The sequence below is a fragment of the Anser brachyrhynchus genome (assembly GCF_964034855.1).
Source record: "Anser brachyrhynchus genome assembly, chromosome: 7".
In the NCBI taxonomy this organism is placed as follows: Eukaryota; Metazoa; Chordata; class Aves; order Anseriformes; family Anatidae; genus Anser; species Anser brachyrhynchus.
Genome location: NC_137701.1, coordinates 29,310,773 through 29,333,688, shown reverse-complemented (window position 1 = coordinate 29,333,688; position 22,916 = coordinate 29,310,773). Strand labels below are relative to the sequence as shown.

At 41.6% G+C, this 22,916-nt stretch overlaps 1 protein-coding gene across 4 annotated transcripts in view; it reads right to left on the bottom strand.

Moving 5' to 3' along the window:
- CNTNAP5 (contactin associated protein family member 5) overlaps positions 1 to 14,783 on the bottom strand; it is a 289,841-nt gene extending 275,058 nt beyond the window's left edge. For 2 of the 4 annotated variants that reach the window (XM_080600798.1, XM_080600801.1), the window contains exons 1-2: positions 13,972 to 14,779; positions 13,344 to 13,838 (exon numbers count right to left, since the gene is read on the bottom strand). In XM_080600798.1, coding sequence (XP_080456924.1) covers positions 13,344 to 13,419 — 76 coding nt within the window. In that variant the 5' untranslated portion in view covers positions 13,420 to 13,838; positions 13,972 to 14,779. Of the gene's footprint in view, positions 1 to 13,343; positions 13,839 to 13,971 lie in introns of all 4 variants that reach the window. The other 2 variants (XM_080600797.1, XM_080600802.1) reach the window with 2 other exon arrangements.
- Positions 14,784 to 22,916: the final 8,133 nt, after the last annotated feature.

Here is a 22,916-nt window from a genome sequence, read left to right as displayed (position 1 = left end):
GGGAAGACTGAAAGCTGTAGGTAGTGCAGATGGGAAGGTCCAAACTCATGAAGGAAGTGGTCCAATTTGCCCTTCCTTCTTTGCACCTCAACCTGTTCCATCATCAGCCACCAACTTTCCAAGGCTCTGGCAGAGATAAAATAGACATGACTTATTATTCTGAATTCCCCTTGAATCTCTTTTTAATTAAATCTTTCCTTCCCCCCAGGGAAGCTTAATCAAAAAAACAACCCATCAAATTACTGACTTAACAGGCAGATTTGCTCTAAGCCTTGTTCATTTGCATAGCTGATGACTGTTTCTCTTTGCTTTGATCTTCTTGGTCATTTCAGAGAATGAAATGAGGCTATGTGTTATGTGCTGTTTATTCATAATACTTACACTAAGTAAAAGGATAAGACTTATTTGCCAGTATATGTAAGAATATTACAGGAGACAATTTTTATCTCTCTAACAAAACTATCACAGAGTAAGATGATATTGTTGCATTTGGCTTTAAAAATACTAGTCTCAGATGTTCTCTTTGGTACTCTGTTTCCTACAAAAATAGCCTCAATGAAATAAATGAGCTTAATTATTAACACATTAATAAGCTTTGGAGTATGAAGAACAGCTCCTACCTTCTTCCATATACTTACTCTCAAAAGTAGGTTAAGGACAGGTGAAAGAACAGGGTTTTTCCATCACCATTATTTCCTACTTGAAGAAAATCCACAGGTCTACAGAGATCATGGCTGTCTAAGAAGAACTGAACTTTGCTACATTCAAAACTACCTTAGCGAGTTTACTATCCCTTAGTTAAGAGCTATTCCAAAAAAAAAATTTCATTCCTTGATGGTTTGCAGGTTAGTACACTTGTCTCTGGCTGTTCTCACCAAACTAGCTGTCTCAAAGACAACACCAGACAGCAACATACTTTGAAATATGCAGAATAAACAGATGTCGTCGTCTTCTGTAGTCTTTAGAGTGGAGGCTCCACTTTTATTATCACAGATAGCAAGAAACCCTCCCACTAGGATGAAGACCTTGTGCTTCACATTTCCAAAAACACAGAAAACCTGTTTCTATCCTGAAGGAGTCTAAATCAATTAGTCTTCTCAGTGCACCTTGTGGACGAGAAGAGCAGGTATTTCCAGCTATGAACTGTTTTTCTCCTTGCCTGAATACCGAATTAAGTGCCTGTCTTGAAATTTACAAAGCTTAGCTTGAACATGACTTCATAGATTTGTTCTAAATTCTATCTAAGCTAAGATTATAGTTTCCCTTAATGTAAGAAATAAAAGGGAATAACCTTCTTTTTTGTGCATTTCTTTCGGCTACCTCAGGACAGCACTTTATAGTCATATTTATCTAGTTATTATTCTTTAACTTCGCATGAATGCACCATTTCCACCAAATAATCATAGTTTAGGAGAAGCAGCAAGCAAGCTCTACCCATATGCCACATAGAAGTGACTGGAAGGGCACAGTGCTCAAAAAAGGAAAAAAAAGTTTTATTTCCCTGGCTCACAGCCAACCACACAGCTCTCGCACTGTGTAACTGTAGGTTTACATGGAGATCCTAAAAGTTGCTGCATAGAGACCCCTAGGGAGGTCACCAGGGAGAGCAACTACAGATTACAATGGTTTAGAGACGTGATTATTTGTGGGCACTGTAAGTAATTTTAAAAGAAATGCACTAAGAGTATTTTTGCTTATATTATGTCATTGCCTAGCATAAGGGTCTCTTTCTCTAACAGCTGGTAGGTGCAGTCTATTGCACACTAAGAGATGCACATTTAGCTCTAATGAGATAAACCAGGTAAACTCAAGCTCAAAGCAATTAAACACATCACATAATGATATCCAGGGAAACTTTAAAAAAAAAAACCAAGCATCAAATCCAGGCTTTTCAAATTTGAAGATGGTACCTCTCCTCTAACGCCCACCCTTTCATCCTAACATTTAGGATTTTTATGCTAATTTTCATATGCTACATTTTTCAGTGCAGTAGAAGAACCGATAATTGCACTTGCAATTGTGGTGTTGCCTTGTAAAGTCTGTCAGGTGTTAGAATACTGACCTCAGTGCCTGTGCTAATTAGATGAAGTTGCAAAAAACAGGCACTGTAAATCACACGCTACTAAGGCTTTGGGTGTGGGGGGAGGGAGGTTAGAGAGGGTAGGAGGAAAATCTGTTCTGTTATAGCTCTGACTCACTGTCTGCTTGTAATCAGAGGGAGACCGTCAAATCAGGACTTCCTTATTTGATTCTCAGAAGCCATTGAAGTCCAGACCCAATGACAGAATTGGTGGGGTTTGGATCAAGCCTGTCAGAGCCAGTGAAATAGCATGTGTTTGTTGTGAAATGGGATGAGTCACAGAGGTTGATACCTCCTTCTATAAGCTAAAGTGGAAAATGATTTATGATGTAGCGAGCAGATTTTTTTTTTCCTGTGTATTCTGCTGAGGTCTCAGGAAAGTAGGGAACCTCTTTCATATTCATTGACATTGCCCAACAAAGCCAGCCGCAGCTCCTGAGCAAAAGTACAGATGAAAAGCACATCTCCATCAGTTGTCTGAAAAACAGTCTGGGCTTTTGCAAACAGCCACTGATGAATGTGGGTGTGTAAAGGAGATTGTAATCCAAACTCATAATGGTGCAGTAAATAAGATTACTTTGACTGATGCACAGCCTCTGTGAAGGAGGCCCCAGGGAACAGTACCAGCTACCAGATGCAGGCTTCAAGAAGACAAGAGTTTATAATTTGCAAACAAATCTAATGTTATAGGTAAAATGTCTTATGTAACAGTCATTTCAGGGACATTTGGAACTTGGGAATGTGGCTGACAATACTAGTTTTCAGCTTGATTCAGTTCATCCTTTCCTCCCTGGTTCCAGCCTATGTGCTTCTGCTGAATGACAAAGCCAAACAAATTCCTTGGTGACTTTCTTAGAGCACAGAAACCATACAGTAGATCTCCACCAGGAAACTGAGCCAAGAAAGCAAGAGAAATTTCTCAAAAGCTCCCTGTAGTGTAAAGGCTTTGCCCATGCTCAGGATTTGAGGCCAGTAGAGCCTCAATCAAAGTGACCAACATGATGCATTTCTTCAGAGAAAGAAGGTAAAGATAGGAAAAAATGTGGGATTTTTTTAAAAAATAGTATCTATGCAGACTTTTGTGCACTGTCATGAGCAACATCATGTACCTAATGTTCCTAACAAAAAGCTAGCTATATGGTTTCCACGTTGGAATAAACTGTCATGTGTCCATACAGCAGCACTGGCAACATGAGCCCATAACTGCCTGGAAGAAAGAGAACCAAGAATACCCTTAGACTATCAGCTTTTCAGACACTGAAAGTGCTTTCTGCAATGCTTATACAAAAATCATTATACAATGTAACCCCATGTACTATGGCAACTAATGCTCAACTCAGCAGAACAAGAGGACCCATGAAACAGAAAAACAATAAAATAGATTTTTAATATATAAAATTATATAATAAAATATATTATAAATATACATTATATTTATCACAGAATGGCCAAGGTTGGAAGGGACCTTTGAAGATCATCTAGTCCAAACCCCCTGCCAAACAGGATCACCTAGCGCACATTGCGCAGGATGGCATCCAGGCGGGTTTTGAATATCATTAGAGAAGGTACCTGTTCCAGTGCTCTGCCACCATCACAATAAAGACGTGCCCTCTCATATTCAGCTGGAACTCCCTGTGCTTCAGTTTGCGCTTGTTGCCTCTCATCCTAACACTGGGATGTATAACACAATGTATTATATATACATATTATTTTATTAAATGTTATTCTGTTTCCTGGGTCCTCACGTTGAGTATTTCATTATATATTATTTTACTATATACATATATAAAGAAGAATACAAAATTGCATGCAACTAACTTATTATATTGTCAGTAAGTTGGATACAAGGCTGGCACAGAATCTGACAAAAGAGCAGGCCAATACACTTTCAGATGATGTACTCAAGAAGAGCAGCAGTCACCAGGAAAATTAATAGTTCTTTCAACTGACAGGTGTAAACACATTTAGTATTGCATATATTGCCAGACAGGTTTTAAGAAAAATAAACTTCACAGGAGAACAATAACAAGGATTTACATACTGGAGGAACTGGCTTCTGAGGAAAAGTAGATCTGAAATTTAAGAGTCATTCTTTTTTGTTTAGACCAGGTCCTAGATGAACTAAGTCGGTGAAAGAAACCCGTGAATAATTGTCCAAGAATAATGAGAATTAATATTACATATAAGATGAGCTCTGCACTTAAGAAGCAGAGATGGAAAAAGAGAATTTGATAATCTATAAATATATGAATGCTGCAAGCTACTTCTGATTGAAATTCATCAAATTTTCATTTTCTTTTCCAAACAAACAGTCTATGAAAAATGCCATAGCTGTTTAATTTTGCTAGGAGTTGCTGAAGGAGGTTCTTCGTCTAAAATTAAAAAGCAAACTATTATTGTAAATTTTGTATCAAAAACAAAACCACACAAACTGACCCCCCTGAATTTTTCAGGGCAGACAGGAAGATATCCAAAGGCACTCTGTAGTGTCTCTCGTCTACCCTGTCTATGATGCTCTGTTTAGTGTTGACACAAACACTCAACCCAAGGAATTGAGGATGCAGCATCCTACACGCCCCAGAGGAGGTGCTCTGGCTAGGAGAGGTTCACTGTGAACATCTGCAGACATACAGAGATCATAGAAAGACCATGACATTTATAGGCACTAAAAGAACACTATCATTACTTGTAGAGAGAGTTTTCCTGGGATTATGTAGAATAGCAGAGGCAATACAGGTGCCCTTAAGGCCAGCTTCAGAGGACCACGTCCTGGGAAGAGAAGCTCCCTCTCCATTTTGCTTGCTATTTCTGTTGGTTTTAGCATACCCTTTGCCTTTAGGACTGTGGAGAATGAGTGCTCCTTAGCTTGTTATCCTCTGGGGCAGACATTTCTCATCACCTATTAAATATTTATATCTTCATATAGCAAGTAATGCTGCTAACTTGTTTGACTTAAATTATACCCCACTGGCAAATCAAATTAGAGAAGATTTGAGTAAATCTACCTTTTAAAACAAAAGCTGTTTTTGTCCGTGTTCAGCCATTTGTGGGATTAACTTTTCTAATGGGTTCTTATGTGCACAGTTTTTGTTTTCATGGGTACTAGAAGATAAATTATTCATTGGAGTGGGGAATCTTCAACACTCATTTTCATGGCATATTTAGTCCCTTTTGTCCTATTCATAAATCAATCCTGATTACTATAAATGCATGTGTTACTCTTAACCGTTCACCAATGGCTCACTTGGACCATTAATTTAGACCTCTTCCTTGAGTGCATTAGGAAGCTGTCAGTAGTAATGGACAAACTGGGAGAAGATCCCTTGGACCTCCCCTCTCTCCCTACAAACAGTCTCTCCTGCTACTTTCCGTATGCATAGTTTTATGGACACACCAGATAATCTCCAGTAACAAAATACCATTTTCCCCTGCCACTCTAGTGACAAATTTGCATAGAGAGGAGGAAGAAAATAGCTTTGTTAACTTTCAGTGGGTTTTTTTATGACCTAGAAAGAGGACAGAGAGCAATGGCTTGCAGCATCCATACCAGAAGTGGGGGCAATTTATGTCCAAACATATAGAGCCATCATTGAACTAACATGGGAATGACTACAGCTATGTCACTGGTGACAGAGATCACAAGGCATTTGTCTCTGTTCCTGGACTGCTGATGAGCTGTCAGTGAAGAACCAGTCATCGAGGAACAATGCCTCACCATTCACAGAAGTAAATGGATCTTGCAAGTTCTTATCCAAGCAGTACAATGTTTAGCAACTCCTTATTGCCCAGCTGGGAACAAAGGAAGGATTTTGCCCATTTGAAAATTATTATTATTATTTACTACTATATTGGCAACACAGTGCACTGAATACTTCTAGAAAAAAATATTATGCTCCAGAATTGCCAAGCCCAACACTCAATCCTTCTCAATACACACAGTAAAACAGAATGAAATACATTTACTTCCTTTCCAGTCCAATTCCTACTGTGCCGCAATGGTTAGCATTGCATACAGTTCTGTTTCATGTTCTGGGACTCTGTGCTAGACTCAATGTCAAAAGGGAAGCGTTCCCCAGAATTATACCATAGTTACTCTATGCAGTTTCCACTGCTGTGGGTGTTACTGAGCATCTTCTGAGCACTAGACTGAAAGGAGTCCAGTCTGTCCCACTGCAGTTTGATGCTCTCTTATCCCATAAGGATCACATGGATCCCAAGCAGTTAATGGTCTGGAAAAGAGTGCATTAACACAAGCCACCAAAAACCTTTTAGAGTTGAGAATGGCACTAAATGAGCAATTACAAAGTTAGCTTTTCCTCGTTATTGTTATTAAGAATCCATATATTAGTGATGCTCATAAGAATACCCCTTAGCCTCAGCTTTGGAGTCACATTGTCCAGCACAGAAATACTGCTGGCACATTATAAACTAACCACTGGTATGATATGGCTGATGTTAACTATGACAAGAGGGAACCACAGAAACTCTTCCCAGAAAACCTCCAGCACCTACATCCAACTCATTGGCAAGCTGGTCTGTGTGGTCAGGAGTCTGGGCTTCCCTGGCCCAATACAAGCACACCAACACAATCCCAGAGCAGAAAGCCAGACCTTGAATTACAGTGATGCTGATGAATGATGCTGCAAGTGTATTTACTTAGGTAATCATCATTCATGATGAAACAGAAGCCATTGAGCTTGTTACCCAAGGCCAGTTTCAATTAGACGGGAACAAAGGGTAAACCCATTTGTACCCTGGTTCCCTAGATGCTTCCCACCAACCCCCAACACTGCTGCACTGTGCTCTCAATCCAAGCCTGACTCCTCTCTGATTTAGCACCTACCTAGGACAAAGGCAGAACTAACACAGAAGGAGGCTAAGGTGCTGGCATCACTTTTGCCATGCAAATCACTTATTGACGTCTTCCTAAAACTAAAGCCCTCTCTCATCCAGGAAATAGTTTCCAAATAGATGGTCCCCGAAAAAGAGTGGAACAAGCATTTCTTTTCCAAAATCATTTCCACAGACAACTTCTGTCATGGAAAAAAAAATATATATACACACATATTTTCCTTACACATGTCCACGAACTCATTATATTCCCTTGCACTGTCTGGAGCACAATTCTGACATTTTTGATTATTCAGTACCCATGCAGGTTCATGCCCCTGGGGCTGCAATGGAGTCTGAAAGATTGAACACTAGTGAGGTCATCATTATGTTAGAGAAACACTGCATAAAATAGAAGATACCATTACCTACAAGAATGCTGTCTCTGAGTTCTGTATCTTATTTTCAGGTGAAATACTACAACTGTACATTCAAGAAGTCAGTTCTGTGGGGTTTTAATTCACAGGTTACAACATGCAACAATAAGTAAACCAGCCAGTACTCTAATACCTGGTTAGTATTTTCAATAGTGGGGTAGCTTCACACAAACTTCCACTGTTTTATTCAGTTCCTGTTTCAATACTCTAAGCACAAAATTCTGTAGAAAATGGACCGAGTTATCTCAGTTTCAGCATACGTTTGTAATAACGTAGAAGAAGAGCTAGTATTATGCAGAAGAAAAACCTCTGCCAGAAAAACATTTTTTCCTATCCTGGTATACAGATCAGTCATGATCCTTCTGACATTTACAAATGGATTCATGCTTTCTCTTTTACTAAGTTACTTTCCTTTCTTTTGGAGCGTATCTATATAGAAGGAGATTTATATCACTACATGATAAACTCCCTAATTTTTTTAACTGCTTAGAGTGGGTAATTAAAAAAAATAAACCAATGTTTTGGCATTCCCCCCTCTCCCTCCAATTCTATATTACATTGTTTTCATCATTTAAAACATCATCAGTTGTGCTGATCTAGAGAACAGATGGCATTATCAGCCCACAAGAATCTGCACTGCACAGGACAATTAGAAAATTCATAGAGAAAATTAATACAAGGAAATTAGTTATCAATTATATCAGCCCAGCAACACATACAAAAAAACATTTTTTTTTCCCCTGATGCTATAGAGACTTTCTAATAGGTCTGCTGATGCTTTCTGCTTTACCAAGTGATGCATTCAAAACCTTCAAGAACTGCCTGTAATTTTAAAGCTTTATTACATCAGGATTACACAATTCTCTTCCCTTGGTTCGAGTTAGGAGTTTAGTTAGCAGAGAACTCAGCACTCCATATCTCTTAAAGACATTTTACTGACAGCAGAAAGTGTCCGTGCAAATCTACCTCTTCCTTTCTCTTTTACACCTTTCCTTTCTGTGTATACCCAGAAGAGATGCGTCCAGCGAGGACCCCATCCCACAAGCATGATGCATGTGGCCGTCATATCAGTAAGACAGCAGTGGTCTTAAAAAAAAAAAGTGAATGCCACAGGGCCAGAACAACTTGCCCGAGTTCTAGCAGTGGCAAAGCCTGGCAAAAGCCTTTGTTTTACGAAAGCACGACAGGTTACCTGGTGTGCAGCACAGACAGCTCACTCCCTCAGATGCTTGGTAGGTAGGACACAGGAGGCTGGTAAGCTAAGGAAAAGCCAACACATTTAGAGAGCCTCTGTTGCATGTGACCCTGGGGGGTGCAGATGCAGGTCTGTGTTTCACCCATTCTCATCTTTTCCTGAGCAGGTCACTGGGGGACAAGAAAGTAATTCAAGTTTGCCAAGCAAGCTAAAACCTGTCACATCTACCTAAAAATGCATTTTGGGGGCTAAAAATAAATAAAACCCATCTCACACTCCCACTGCATTCGTATACTTATTCACTTCAGTATTCAGCCATCCAGACTCCATTTGCTTCAAATAGCAGCAGAGAGAGGGGAGAGAGGGGAAGAGGAAGTCAGGAATAATCTGTGGATTTAGAAATGATTATATATAGTACGGCAAATATGAATATGATCCAACAGCAGATCACAGGACATGATCACACCATAAAGGACCAATCCAATTGACCCCCAAAGGATTTATTTTAGTTACATTGATTCTCACATTGATTATACATTTATCTCCATGCTTACTTATGATACACTGACTCAGTTTCCCATTGGCAAAAGAATTACAGTGATTAAAAAAACATTCATCAGCCCTACATTCAGTGGGTAGCTGGCAGAAGCTTGTATGTACGCTGAGAGAGCTTCATGCATGTGTTGTTCTACCCAGCATCACCATATTTTCTACTTGAAGTCTATACTTCATACAAATGTACCAAGCACATTTGAAAACAATTTGTTCTTGCTGTTAATTTACACATAAAAAACTGCCGCATTTGCATGACATTAACAGAAAAAAAAAGAAAAAATGTCCAAGCAGACAATGTATTTGATACTGAGAAGATAATAACCCCAGATAGATTCCTGTGGGCTGGCAATGCCATCTGCCTAGTGGATGCAGAATCCAAAGACCATTGCAGTCTGTGGAAAGACCATCTTTAAGACTGATTCAACGCCAAGGAGTGCTAGTTGAGTCAAAGTGATTGTATGATAGATGATGACAGATGTGCAAGAGAGGCACTCATCAGCAACGTGTCCCCTGGACTTCGCTGTGGCAGGAATCTCATTCACAGCCTTTCTCTCAGGAAATCTCATTATCCTGTATCATTTATTCCATTGTTGCATCAGAAGGCATGACAAAGCTAACATTTGGATATGCTATTCTCCCTAAATAACATAACTAAAAGGAAGAAAGTATGTCTGCATACTAGTCTCTTGTAGGGAATATTTAAGTACTGGAGCCGGAGGAGTAAGAACCAGAGAGATGTCTGATCCTGTTTACTCAGCCTGCAAGTGAATAAGCCTCAGACTGCAATCTGAAGATCAATAGTCTACTTATTTCAGCAGATCTCTTCAAAACTTAGCATTTCTGACCACATGTATATAAAGGTTATTGTTTAACAGACCTCTTGCCTTTATCGATGCTGACCTAATAGGTCTCATCCACGGTGTTACACGTCCCAAATGCACTTACTGATCTTGATGGCCTCAAGCGCTTAGAATCAAAATTTCCCCTGGAAGTTTTCACTTACACTTATCTGATTCCTGCACAATTACTGTCAATTAAGATCACCATAAAGGAAGACTAAAAACATCAGTCAACAGTTCTGCCACAAAAAAAAATTTAAATTCATTTTTTTCCCTATTTCACAATTAATAGACATACTCACACACGCGCTACCTACGTTTAACTGAATAGAGTTATTGAAGACAGTCTCCTGTAAGGGCAAATCTAAATCTACTGCAGAGTAGTGGACCATACGTTGACCTTATATCCCAATAAGAAATTCAATAGATGTAATTCTACCACGCTCTGAATTTCTGCAGGTTTGACTGACAGTCATGACTGGGTTTAATTGAAAGGTTTGAAAGCCTCATGATCAGATAACAAATGCTAGTGATTCTGTGGGAGGAAGAGGAGGCTGTGCTCAAGAATGGAAATATGGCATTGTTACCGAGAATAACTTCTGCAATGGGAGCTAGAAGGAGTCACTTCTCCAGAAGGTGACTTAATCTGCCTCATCTTTCTTGACATGTAGAAAGGTCGGTCAAGAAAAATATAAATAAAAGAGGAGGCGGAATATTTAAAATAATAATAGAAGAAAATTCAAAAACACACAACACCAAACTGAGGACCATTAGCCAGGAGTGCTATTTCTTTCTTGCAGATGTAGACTAGCCCTGCACTGCTATTTCAGGGTGGTTGGGGAAAATGTAATTTCATTTCTCTTTTCATATTTTCACTATTTACACTTCACTCCAACTTAAAAAGGAAGAAGAAATCAAAACAAACAAATACATTCAAGAACTGGCAATCTAGACTTACCAAAGCTACTAATGCTTCCAGATCACAAAGTATGCTGCTAAAGGGCACAATTTGTTATACAGCAGGCAAGGCTTTGTGTCTCCTTGTCTACCTGATGAACGCAGAAGTTTCAGTTCAGCCAGATATCATATGCAACCCATTCCAATATGATGTATGTGTCTATTTAGTCATTTTCTAGTAATTAGTATCCTGGGGATAAATCCTATTGCCACTCTAGTATCCTAATGTAATAAATTATTGCAAAAAGCCAAGTGGGAGGAATTTCTCAGGTTTTATTAGCATTTGGAAATTCTGATCTTTCTAATGATGTCTACTGACCCCTAGCCTGTAGCTGTGTTTCAAAAGCAATTTCTTTAGTAATTCTTTGTTTAATTAAAAACTATACCAAAGAGGAAATTGGAATCAGATATCTCAGTGGCAAGAAAGGTTTTGACTTGTTCAGGGTTCTCTCTTATTATTTTTAAGAGTTTCCTAATTTCTAATTTAGGAGCAAGAAAAAAAGTTACCTAGATTAAAGCCAAATTATATTTTTGGAAGAAAACTAAAGAACTTGCTTTCTTCCTCCCACAAGCATACTCCTTTTCCAGTATAAAAAAAAAAATCTGCCATTCTGCTCTTGTTCACAGAACTTGTCAGAAATGAGGCAGTTAAAGCCATTGCAAATACACCAATATAAACATCCAAATGCAAGTCCTTTGGCCAAACCACTCAAATCAAGGAAAGCGCAGAAGGAACACTTTTCCATTTGCACTTTGATTTTCAAATAAAAGGACCTCAGCTCCCGACAGTGGCCTGTGCTGAAGGTTCCCATTTACGGAATTTGGGAACATCTCCTTTTGGAAAGTTTACCGGGTATCCAGGAGATTAGCAATCCTTAAAAACAAGGACTTTTTAGTTCTTCAAGTAAAGTTTCAGGATATTTCTACTTCTAGGCAGACATAATTCAACATTTTCACCAGTTCATAAGATTTCTTAGCCCCATCTGCGGTAGGACGAAGCGTTCCTGAGCTGCAGCACGTAGAGAAGAGTTACTTAAGAAGGTGACAAATTTTTATACTGGATGCAATTACTGAGGTCCGTGCGCACACAGATATCCTCACATCCCAACCTAACAAGGTTTCCAGCGAACTTGTAGCTATTACAGATTCACAGGCTCCTTTGCTCAGCTCCTGGGAAAGCGCTTACAGCTGATTCTATGCTAATTCATTGAGCAATGAATAAGTAAGATCTGTACAGTATAATAAAACTATTGATCATTACTCTTTAAAAAGATTGACTCCTAAATATTTAGGAAGTAGTGTGTATTCAATGGAAATGTTTATTGGCACTGGGAAATTAAACTGTCACCCGTGAAATAGTAAAACTCATTAATGCAGAGTTTCTTTTTAAGTGTTAGGAATTAACTTTATTACTGCATCAGTAACGGCAAGCCTCTGCCTTAAATCGCCTGCCATTTAGCATCCGCGAACGTTATTAAAACATATTAACCATAATTTAATTGAGCGAAAGAAAAAAAAAAAAGAAGAGAACTGAAGCAAGGCTCCCCCGCGGGTTTGGCAGCAGCATCCAGCCGGCGGCACGGAGCGCTGTCCGCGGGCACCGGGCTGTGCCGGGCCGGGCCGTGCTGGGCCGGGCCGGGCCGTCGGTGGGGCTCCGGCGCCCTCTGGCGGCCTCCTCGCCCCCCCGCTGCCGCCCCCGCCTGCCCCGCGGCCCCCGACGGGCCCGGCCGCCCCGGCCCCCGCCGCAGCATCCCCCCGCCCGGCGGTCTCACGGAGGGGGGCAGGCGGCGGGACGCCCCCGGGGATGCCGGCGACAGAGCTGCAAAGCCCCGAGCCGGGGGGAGGAAAATGGGGGAGGAAGGAGGGGGTCCTGCTGCGGGCCAAAGCCGCCGGCACCGCCCTTGGGGCGTGGGAAACTTAGGAGGGGACCGAAACGGAGAGGAGAGGGAGCGAGAAGGGGAATCGCAGCCCCCCCGGGATGGGGAAGGGAGAGGGGCCACCGCGGGGACCGACGGCACCCGGGGGGGCTCCGCCGGGGATGCTCCGCGGGGTGCCGGCAGCCCCGGCCCGTGCGGGGCTCGGCGAGCGGCTCCGGCGCGATGGCGGGGACAGGCGCGCAGCCCCGGCCGCGAAAGCAATAAAATGAAAATAAAAAATTAACGCGGCCGGCGGAAGGATGGAAAGCGAGCGAGAGGCTCGCTGCAGGCTCTAGCGCTCCCGTTCGCATCCACGTCCACAGCGGCAGGACGGCGGCGAGCAACCCCTCCATCTGGCCGCAACTTTGCATTTCTCAGCTCGATTAGCAAAGCGGAGGTGGGCTAACTTTCTTAGAGGTCGCGTTGCAATACCCTCGGTTTGCAGGGAGTTTTTTGCCCCCTTACATTCTTTCCCGCCCCCCACCCCCCCCCTTCACCCCGACACCAGGCAACTCCTGCGCTCCCGCTACTCACAATTGGTTGCGGTTAATCCCAGGTGCCAAAAACTGACGAGCAGCAGCGTGAAACCCCCGAGGGCTGGGGAATCCATGGTCAGCCCCACAGGGGGAAGCCAGCCACCCGCCCGTCTCCACCGGACCCGGTTTCCGAGCGCCCCTCAGCTTCTGTGCGCTCCCTCTTCTCCCTCTCATCTACTCCATCGGGCATCCAGGCACTCCGGGTAAATGGGCAGCCGGAGCGGGGGGAGCCGAGGGACCGTCCTCCGCGGCCCCCGGAGGAGGAGATGCTCCAAATGCCGGCGGCAGAGCTCGCACGGCGGAAATTCACCTTGCGAGCTGCGGCTGGAAGCAGCAACCGGGCGCTGGGCACCTCCTTATAGGCGAGAGCCGCGCTGCACTCCACCTCCTCCCAGCCCCCTGAAGTCACTCCTCCTCGCCTTCCAGGGAGGATCCTTATTGCAATCTTCACGCTTTGTTGATAAGCATCAGAGTCACGGAGTAAATCAGATGCCTAGAAGGGAGGAAAAAAAATAATAATAAAAAAATTCTCTCCCTCCCCGGGTACCGCTGTGGCTGGAACATTTTAAAGCGCCCTCATCTCAGTTGCTCCTTTGCTTATAAATATGTAATATATCCATACATACGAGCATCTCGCGGTACACAGTGCCGGCACAGCCTCCCCCCAGGGCGCAGGGTGGACGCGTGGTGCGCTTTCCTAGCGGGGGGGGGGGGGGGGCTCCCTCTGGGCCCCCCCAGGGCTGGAGCCAGGCCCAGACCCGCATCCAAAAGGTGCAGCCGCCCTCCCAGCTGGTGAGGGTGACACCTGGCAAAACCAGCTTTAATGTTGATTGATTGACTGATTGATTGATTGATTGACTGTCTGACTACTGAATACGCAGCAGCTGAGAAGACTGTGATTATCTTCCAGAGGGACAACGGGTTAGAGGGTAAAGGCAAGAAGAGTTTGAAAACATCTCGTTTTCCCTTGCGGTCTGTGTAGAGGCAGCTGGAGCACACCCAGAGCAGGCACCCTGTGCTGTTTTCCAGTCGCCTCCCTACACACTTGCAAACACAGGATGTAAACATCCTCTCAGGAACTCCGCTTTAATCACTGCTGAGATCTAACCTTGTTGCCTTGCTGCGGTGTCACCCCACATCAATACGCTGCTGCATCAAAGTCAGGTCAAAATTGCATTAGTGATTCCACTTTAATCTGCACTGAGAGTGTATTTGGACCATTAAAGTCTTCGTGGGGTAAAGTTGCTAGTCCTCAGCCACAGTCCCTTACCATGGTGAGAAATAATCAGAAGAAATGGACAGTTCACCAAAGCCATCCTGACTCACCCATGGAGAGTGGAGGTTTAAATTTCCAGAATGCTACAAGCCTCATATGAATGTAAGGAGGATGGAGGAAATACATTGCGCTTAGTGATTAGATGCTATATCAAAGAGAGCAGGTGTCGGGGGACACCTGAAGCAAGACTTTTAGCACTAAAGGAGTGGTCGGCTTGGAAAGCAAAAGCCCACACTTAAAAAAATGACCTAATTATTTCACCGTCTGTTGTTACAAGTGGCACAAGGTTAAACAGGAAGGATAGCTGCCTTGTCCTAAAGCTTTCAGTCAGAGTCAATAAAGATTTAGCCACATAAAACTAAGACTTAGGAGGAACCTCAAAGCCTAATGAGGTCTAAGTCTTTCATTTTTGGCTTTAAATACATCCACACACACCGAAGCTTGATCTTTGACCATGCAAAGACCTGTCCCAGATACTCTGTGCTTTGCTTACTTCTGAGCCCACTGAGATTTCAGAAACTTGGGGTGGGAGTCAGACCAAGGATAACACATCTACATGAGGTGCTTTCCCATCTGAAGGCCCCAAAGGAGTTGTTCAGCTCATCACCCGGGGGATGTTTGTGCAAGGACGCAGCCACCATCTTCTCTGAGAAGGCCCATATTAGAAGGAACTAGGGAGCTCTGCTCATTTCCCATGGTGCATGGGGAGAGAGGGTCTTGCCTTCCTGTCCTAGTTACAAACACCTCATCTCCATAAGTTGCACAGATCATAAACAAGGCTCTGGCCCAGAAACCAAGATTGCTTTACTGCATTAGGTCAGGAGGCCTGGGTATTGAGAAAACTATGTTATTAACTTGAGTTTTTCAGGTGAGTAATCAGGCTTTAGAAGTACTAGCAGCACTTTCAGAGCTACCACTTGAGTAAACCAAAGCAGCAGAATATATCAGAAAGCTTAAAGCCAGAGTGGGTTTTCTCTGGAGACATACAAGTCTTTGACACAGTCACAACTTCACAACTATTTATCCTGAAATTAGGAGAAGAATTCAGAGGAAGGAGATTTTTTTTTTCATGCCTTCCTTTTTAAAAAAATAATTAAAATTAATCAGACTGTGTTTCAAATATTTTCTGTGTCTCTTTAAACTATCTGGCACAATGGTACACTTTTAACTGACTCACTGAACTAATTAGTGGTTTGTTTATAGGAAAGCAGATGTGGAAATGAGCTATGCAGACTAATTAAAAGCTATCAGTAAATATGAGCCCAATCCTACAATGCATCCCAGTGGTTACCAGTACAGATCTGACTGCAGGATCTGGACCCAGGTCGCACCATCGACTTTCACGTTGCACATATGAGGTGCTGGTTTCCCTGAGGCACACCTCTTCCATAAGCTTCATATCATAAATGCCAGGCAGGTGCATTAAGATTTGTGAATGTTTGGGTGCCGGAGCACTACATCGGAGAAGTTATGACCAGAGTGGAGGGCTACGCAGCTGTTCTTTGCAGGAAATTATGTAAATAATGTCATGTTTAAGGGCTCTTTGCCAGCAAGATTTTTATTAGAGTAAATTTATTAATCACTATTAAAACTGTTCAGACAAAAAGTGTGTCTCGTCCTCAGATGCATATCTGTGTACCCTGTGTTTGGGGAAAACTCAGCTGTTGATTTAGTCTTAATGTATCTGGACTTTGTTCAAAATGATTGTGATTGCTGCCATTGAAGGCATTGCAAGCCCATCCCCGGCAATGAGTGAAGGCCTTGTTAAGCATAGAGTGCTGACTCCTTTCTAACTTTCACCTCCACTGCGGCACTCAGTTTCTCCTCCTTGAGGAAAGCAAAGCTCACCTTGACAGCGAAGACCCTGAGATTTTTCCCTTTCAATTCCTGCCACTTTGACACATTTCATTTATAGCCTTTTGCCAGTCACTCCATGTTCAGTCCCTGTCTGTAAAACAAAGGGAACACTACCGCATTTTGTACAAATGTCAGGGGGAGAAATACCCTAATGTCTGGCACATGTTCTGTCTGCAGTTGTGGTGATCGTATGAGCACCTTTATAATTTCAGAGGAAATGTAGATCATGATAGGTCAGCTGGGACTGTACAGAAAGGATTGCATTAGTTCTGGGTGAGAAAACCTAATGTGGGCATCAAGTTCTCCTCCTCACCGATGGCAGCAGGGTGCCCATATTAATGCAGCACAGGACACAAGCAGTATACAACTGGCATGATGTGGAGAGGAGCATTAGACCACTGGCTGATCCTGTCGCAATCTTAGTGACTTTACAGTGCAAGCAACAAATTGGTGAAACAGCATTTGAGTTTTCAGCCTGTGTCCTGTTTGTTCTGCAAGTCTGGAGCTTTGTTTTTTGAGCAGAAGGAACCATTTGTGGGAATTAGACGAGAGAATATGAATAGGAGAGCAACAGAAGGACATGAAAACATAAGAAAGTCTGGGAAAAGCTGGCTGCCACAAGGGAAATAAGGGTATGCATTTTTGAAGGAGAAAGATTTTTTTTATTTAAATGTTTATCTGAGGAGGTAAGTTTATCTGTGATCAGATAAGCTTGTTTTCTTTCCTAGAGTCAGTAAACAGCATTAGTACTGCTATAGTCCATGTTGAGATTGTCACTAGAAGCAGTAACAGTTTAACCCTTGTATTCAATCAGTCCAGCTGTTTGGGTAATTACAGACAGAACCTTTATTTCTGATCCAACACATACAGCATCCAGGGAAGAAAGGAGAACAACATTATGTATATGAATTTTGGAGAGTACATACTCCCACAAACCATCGCACAAGGCTTTTGGATCACCTATTGCTGTTTCCTGTTGACAACAAGGAATTTGTCTGAAGAATATCATGTTTCTCATTAAAAAAAAAAAAACTAAAGCTTTTTTTTTCTATTTTTTTCCCCCTTAGAGTCTTCTATAAAAAGAAAGGACTCATTCATTAAAGAGAATATGTGGGGAGCTTTCACAAAACACATTGACCCTAACCAGGTGAGTGCAGCAGCAGGCTGCTCATTATCCTTGGATAGTTCCACAGCATACATAAGTCCGGAGGATAAGAAAATTTAATGATCTGCTGGGATAATCTGATGGCCAGTAGCATTTTTGAGATGCATGCTGAGATTAGGGTAAAAGAAATCAGATGTCAGGCTGTGCAGTGATTATTGGAAGACAAAGAACTAAAATCACCTCTTCCTCCCCCTTGCTTTTCCCTACATTATTTTACCGCTCTCTTCTGGCATTACGGTTTTCATTATATTATCTTGTCTGCCTATATAAATGCATGTGTCCATCACAGCTAGATATAGCTATCAGACTTAATAGATCAATAGCCCAACTAAATAATAGTACAAGTGGCTAAAAATTGGCTACAATTGGCTAGATAGACTTCAATAGGCCTTATTTGGGACACACTCCTCCCTGGTGTAATTCCAGTGACACTGTACGTTACAGTTCAGGGCAGAGTTACAGAAGTCACAGAGGACACTGTCCATGTTGTGCTCTCTGTGCTGGTTCCCCACCAGACATGGTAAGCTCCAGGTGGGCCATCCACAGTTCTCCCCAAACTGTACTGTTTTTTTTTTTTTGTTTTTTTTTTTGTTTTTTTACTAACCTTGTCATCTTGGTAAATGTACTGTCCCAGAACCAGCTGTCCACCACAAAGGGGAAACTTGTGAGTCCAAGGGCCAGGAACACTAACAAGGCCTCCAATGGACGATGGACTTCCTGAGGTGTTGGCATAAAAGTAAAACTCATTCCTGTGATCAAATCAACCACAATCATCCCTGAAGGGAGAACTCATACACAAACTAAATAATGCATTTTTTTTTTTCCTGTTTTGAAGTCACACAAGTTAGAATGAAGAAAGTCCTAAAAGGTCCCTGGACAGTTAAGTGTCACAGGATGAATTTAATCCTTGGAGAACAGCAGCCTAACTAATGGGAACATAACATAATAAGAACTGAGTCCCAGCTGAGGTCAAAGCCCAGCATCTACCCTACAGTACTTAGAAACTTCAAGGCAAAGTAGAGGGGAAAAAAAAGGACAGAAGACGACAGGCATTTTAGGAAAAATCTCTATTTGGTAGGCATTTCAGTTCAGACCACAGTGTCAGAAGGGAGACAAAGTTATCTATATGAATACCTATTGCCATCTGCAAAGAAGGCAGCTTTCTGTTTCACTCATTAGTGGGCATCAGGTCTCCATTTTGCAGAAATTCAGTCAGTCAGTCATGGAATAATATCTGCCATGTCACTGATGTAAGTAATGACATATAATGAATAGACTCTGAGCTAAATTTTCAGAAGCAATTAGTGATTTTGCATGAACAACCAAGGTATCCCTTAAGGGCCAATTTTTCAGAATGATTTGGGCCTTTACCTGCTGAATATCAGTACCATGATCTGTCTGCCCAAATGGGACAGCTAAAATGAGAGGCATCCCAAACCATTAGTCTCCATTGAACACTCGCACCTTAGCAAACCACTAATCCACAGACTCATGCTTGAGGAGAGAAACAATCACCCAGGCCCACATACATAACGAACAGCTTTGAATGTCTCCATTATTTGGTAGAAGAAGTTTGCAAGGAGTGAAAATAGAGCTAATATCATCAAATAAATCATTCGTGACAAATGGCTCATCCACTGCTCGCACTCAGAAAATTATTGTTAGCAACAGCTGGGCTGGGTATGACAACCTATATTCAGGCCTTCTTTTTACTTTTCTGCATGTCCTTCACTAATTTCTGTTGTGGATAGAGGTCGGAGAGGAATGAGAAGAGGGAAGTTGTGTGAAAACTAATGCAATCGTTAGGTCATTTCTAACCTTGCTGCAATTATCATACAGAAGGAGCTAACTGAGAATAATGGAAGGCAAGACTGTAATTTAGACTCCCCTGAATATACCCTCACTTACAAGCCATCAGGATTTCTAGGTTTAATCCTGCAGGAGTGAGCAGTTCCTGAGCACTCCTACGTTGCTCATTTCTCAGCATACACACACGTGGTTTGGCATCCTGAGCCCATCTTTTTAAACCAGCCTGCCTTACTAGGGCTGATGCTGTCGTGTTTTTTGATGGAGAGAAATGGAGTAGAAAATGGGGTTAACAGGGTGGCCTGAATCATGGTGTCTCTGAGCTTCTTCTGGACAAGTTCCTTGCTGAAGACTGGGCTGAACGTTAGTCTGGACTAAACTACATATATATAAAAATATAAATACATATATACATATCTATTATATTGTATACTTATATATATGCATATATACACACATATATGTACATATATATATGTATGCAGACATTCACACACAGATATATGCATAAAACAGGAAATAAAACAATGTAAACTCACTCCTCTCTAGGAGATCTATTTATTGCACACTTACTGACTTTAAATGTTTATTTCCTCTAGGAAGTAGATGCATTTGCATCAGAATGAAACAATTCCATGTAGACCTACCACTGTCTTTTCAAAGCAAAGTGATTTTAACTCCATGAGGGATAGCTGATTATACCATAATGTGTAGGCCTGAGTCAGATACACTCACATTACTTCTGACTTGAGCCAGCTTGAGGTATAGGGAGCCTCTTTCTGCCAGCCTGGATTGCCGATTACACTGGAGTTAATGAATCCCTCCTACTTGGTAAAGATCTGCTGACAACATGAGAATATTAACATAATGTAGTTATGCAGAGCAGTGGATATTCAGGAGTTCTTTTGCAATCAATGTATTTTGCATTAGCTAAAAAAAAAAAAAAATAAAAAAATTCCTTAGTGATTTTCAGCAACCACTATCAAAACTAAGCCAAAATAAAAAATCCTACTTGATGCAGGTTTTTTTTTTCTGACTCTCAGGGGCTGTTTTCTGCTTGTTCTAAGGATAATTATCTATACTTGGATGATGTTATGAATTCCAGAGCAAGGAAAGGAAAATCGAACTTGCTGTTGAGAGTTTTTATGGCCAGGATTTAAACTAGAGTGAACAAGTCCCTCTAGGTTCCCATGAAGGGGAGGAGGGGTGGAAATCCCAGTCAGTCAAACTTTCTGTTCACTACTTAGATGTGTGTCGAGTCAGCTGAGGTTCAGCCAGAAAGTGTGAAACAGTGCCACTGAGATTTCATTGAGCTGCTGTGAAGGAAGGCCCTCCTGGCTGTGTACAGGGCTGAAAGCAGAGGGTAACGAGCAGCAAATCATGCCCTGGAGCCCACCAAAATCCCAGTCCTCACTTTAAGCTGTCATCCACACAGTTTGAACATGAGATGAATTTGAACTTGAGACCAGATTTAGGCTTACTTTCAAAGTTTGCTGAGACGTATCCAGGGTCATAAGGCAGGATTAAGCCACAGAGGAAGAGCATGGCAGAGCCAGGATGTTAGCCCAAGCTGTCTTTGCTTTCTCAATTGGAATCTATGCCATTATCTTTCCTTCAGTCTGCAAATCAGTTTTGTAAGTGTAACAACTCAAGAGGGTTATATTCATCTGGGACAACAGCATATGACTCAAATCTTATCCAAATAGACAGCAAACTAGGGCATACACCTTTTATTTGAATTTGTTTCTCTATGGTAAGGGTTATGATGCTCACCACAGGCAGATCCAGGCAGCAGAGAATCTCAGCAGTGATGGGAAGGATGAAAGCACTCAGAAACCTTCCACACAGAAACCTTCAGCGTTTTTTAATATGAAGAAGCAAAAGTGGAAATTAACAGTATGTATTGACACGTACCCTCTACATGTGTTAGTACCACTTATGCCATTGCAATTGTTAAAAGTAACTCAATTCCCATAGTGCAATAGCAGATGGATAAACAAGGTACAATATACTGTTCACTTTATGACAATGATCACACAGTTCCTGCTTTTAACTCTTTGCATGAACCGCTGGTTAATAAAGCTTTGAAAGTCTGGCAGACAAGGATTTATGAATGTGTAAATGATACAAGTGAAGCTATTCTCCAGTATAAATATACCTAATTGTAAAACTATTGAAGCTGTGTCAGGGGTTACCAGGAGCCATTCCTTCTGTCAGGTTCTCCTTGACACAGGCTGAGTGGTGAAAATGATCAGCTATAATCATTGCCCTCCAGTTTCCTTCTTTCTGTATCTAAATTTTTGTCCCATATAGACTATAAGCCTTTGAGAAACATCCTTTTTGTTCCCACTCTGTGTGCATTCTTACTGTACTCCTAATCAGAATAAGAAGGTGCTTGGACGATATTGCAATAGGTCAATCATTACGGAGACAATTATAGCAATCTGTGAGCACATCAGTGTGTAAAAAATTGGTGGCTGAAGGGGAAATAGGAGTCACAAAGAGTTTAGGAGGATGGAGGGTTAATTCCTTTATCACAAAAGCATGTTAGTGGTGTTGTATTCTGTGGTTTAATGCTACTGATACATCCATTTCATTAAGTGGATACAGTCCTTTTTGCTGACACGTATTCACTTGAGATGATTGCGTTATTGAGGTATCTCACAAAAACTGATACCACTTCATGTTGGTGATTTTAGCAAAACTGCAACTTGCTGGTTTCAGATTTGTAGATTTTAAATCCAGAACAGATCATTTAACAATCTTTTTGGCCCTGAATTAGAAAATGTGTTTCATAGGAATTGAAATCTTGAAAAATCAGCATGAGGAGATGAAAGAATGTTTAACAAAAGATCAGACAGTGGCTATACCTAGTCGAATCCTTTCTCTTTTCTATCACCTCAGCAGTCATAGAAATAAAAGGTCAAGAAGAAGTCTGTGATATGCTTGTTAAGTGATATGTCATGACTGTAGTTCATGCTTGTGCTACCTAAGATTTTCAGAGGAGATCCTTTCTGAAAATTATTCAATTCCCAGACCCACTGAATATATAGTGTTGCCCCTGGGAATCGCTATTTTGAAAGCTACATCTTAAACTTTCTGGGTTAGAGCATCCCCTGATGGAACTCTATGTAGCTCCAACTAATTTTAATGCTGACTTGCATCAGCTGGATGTCATATGGTGCTAAAATAAAATGCAGAAGCCAAATTCTAAAGGTTTTATATAATTTCAAGCTACCTGGAGAAACCAGTACTCTTTAGCTCTGGGGATCTTGTGCTAGCTTGTCTCACACTGATACAAAATAACACCAGATAAAGAGCCCATGGAGCAAATGGATTTTTATTTTATTTTTTTAATTCTGTGCTAATGTTCACAGTTTCTTTGTTTGTTTGTTTGTTTGTTGTTGTTTTATATATATATATTTATAAGCTTTTCTTAAAGTGTAGATGATCGGCTATTTACTGGG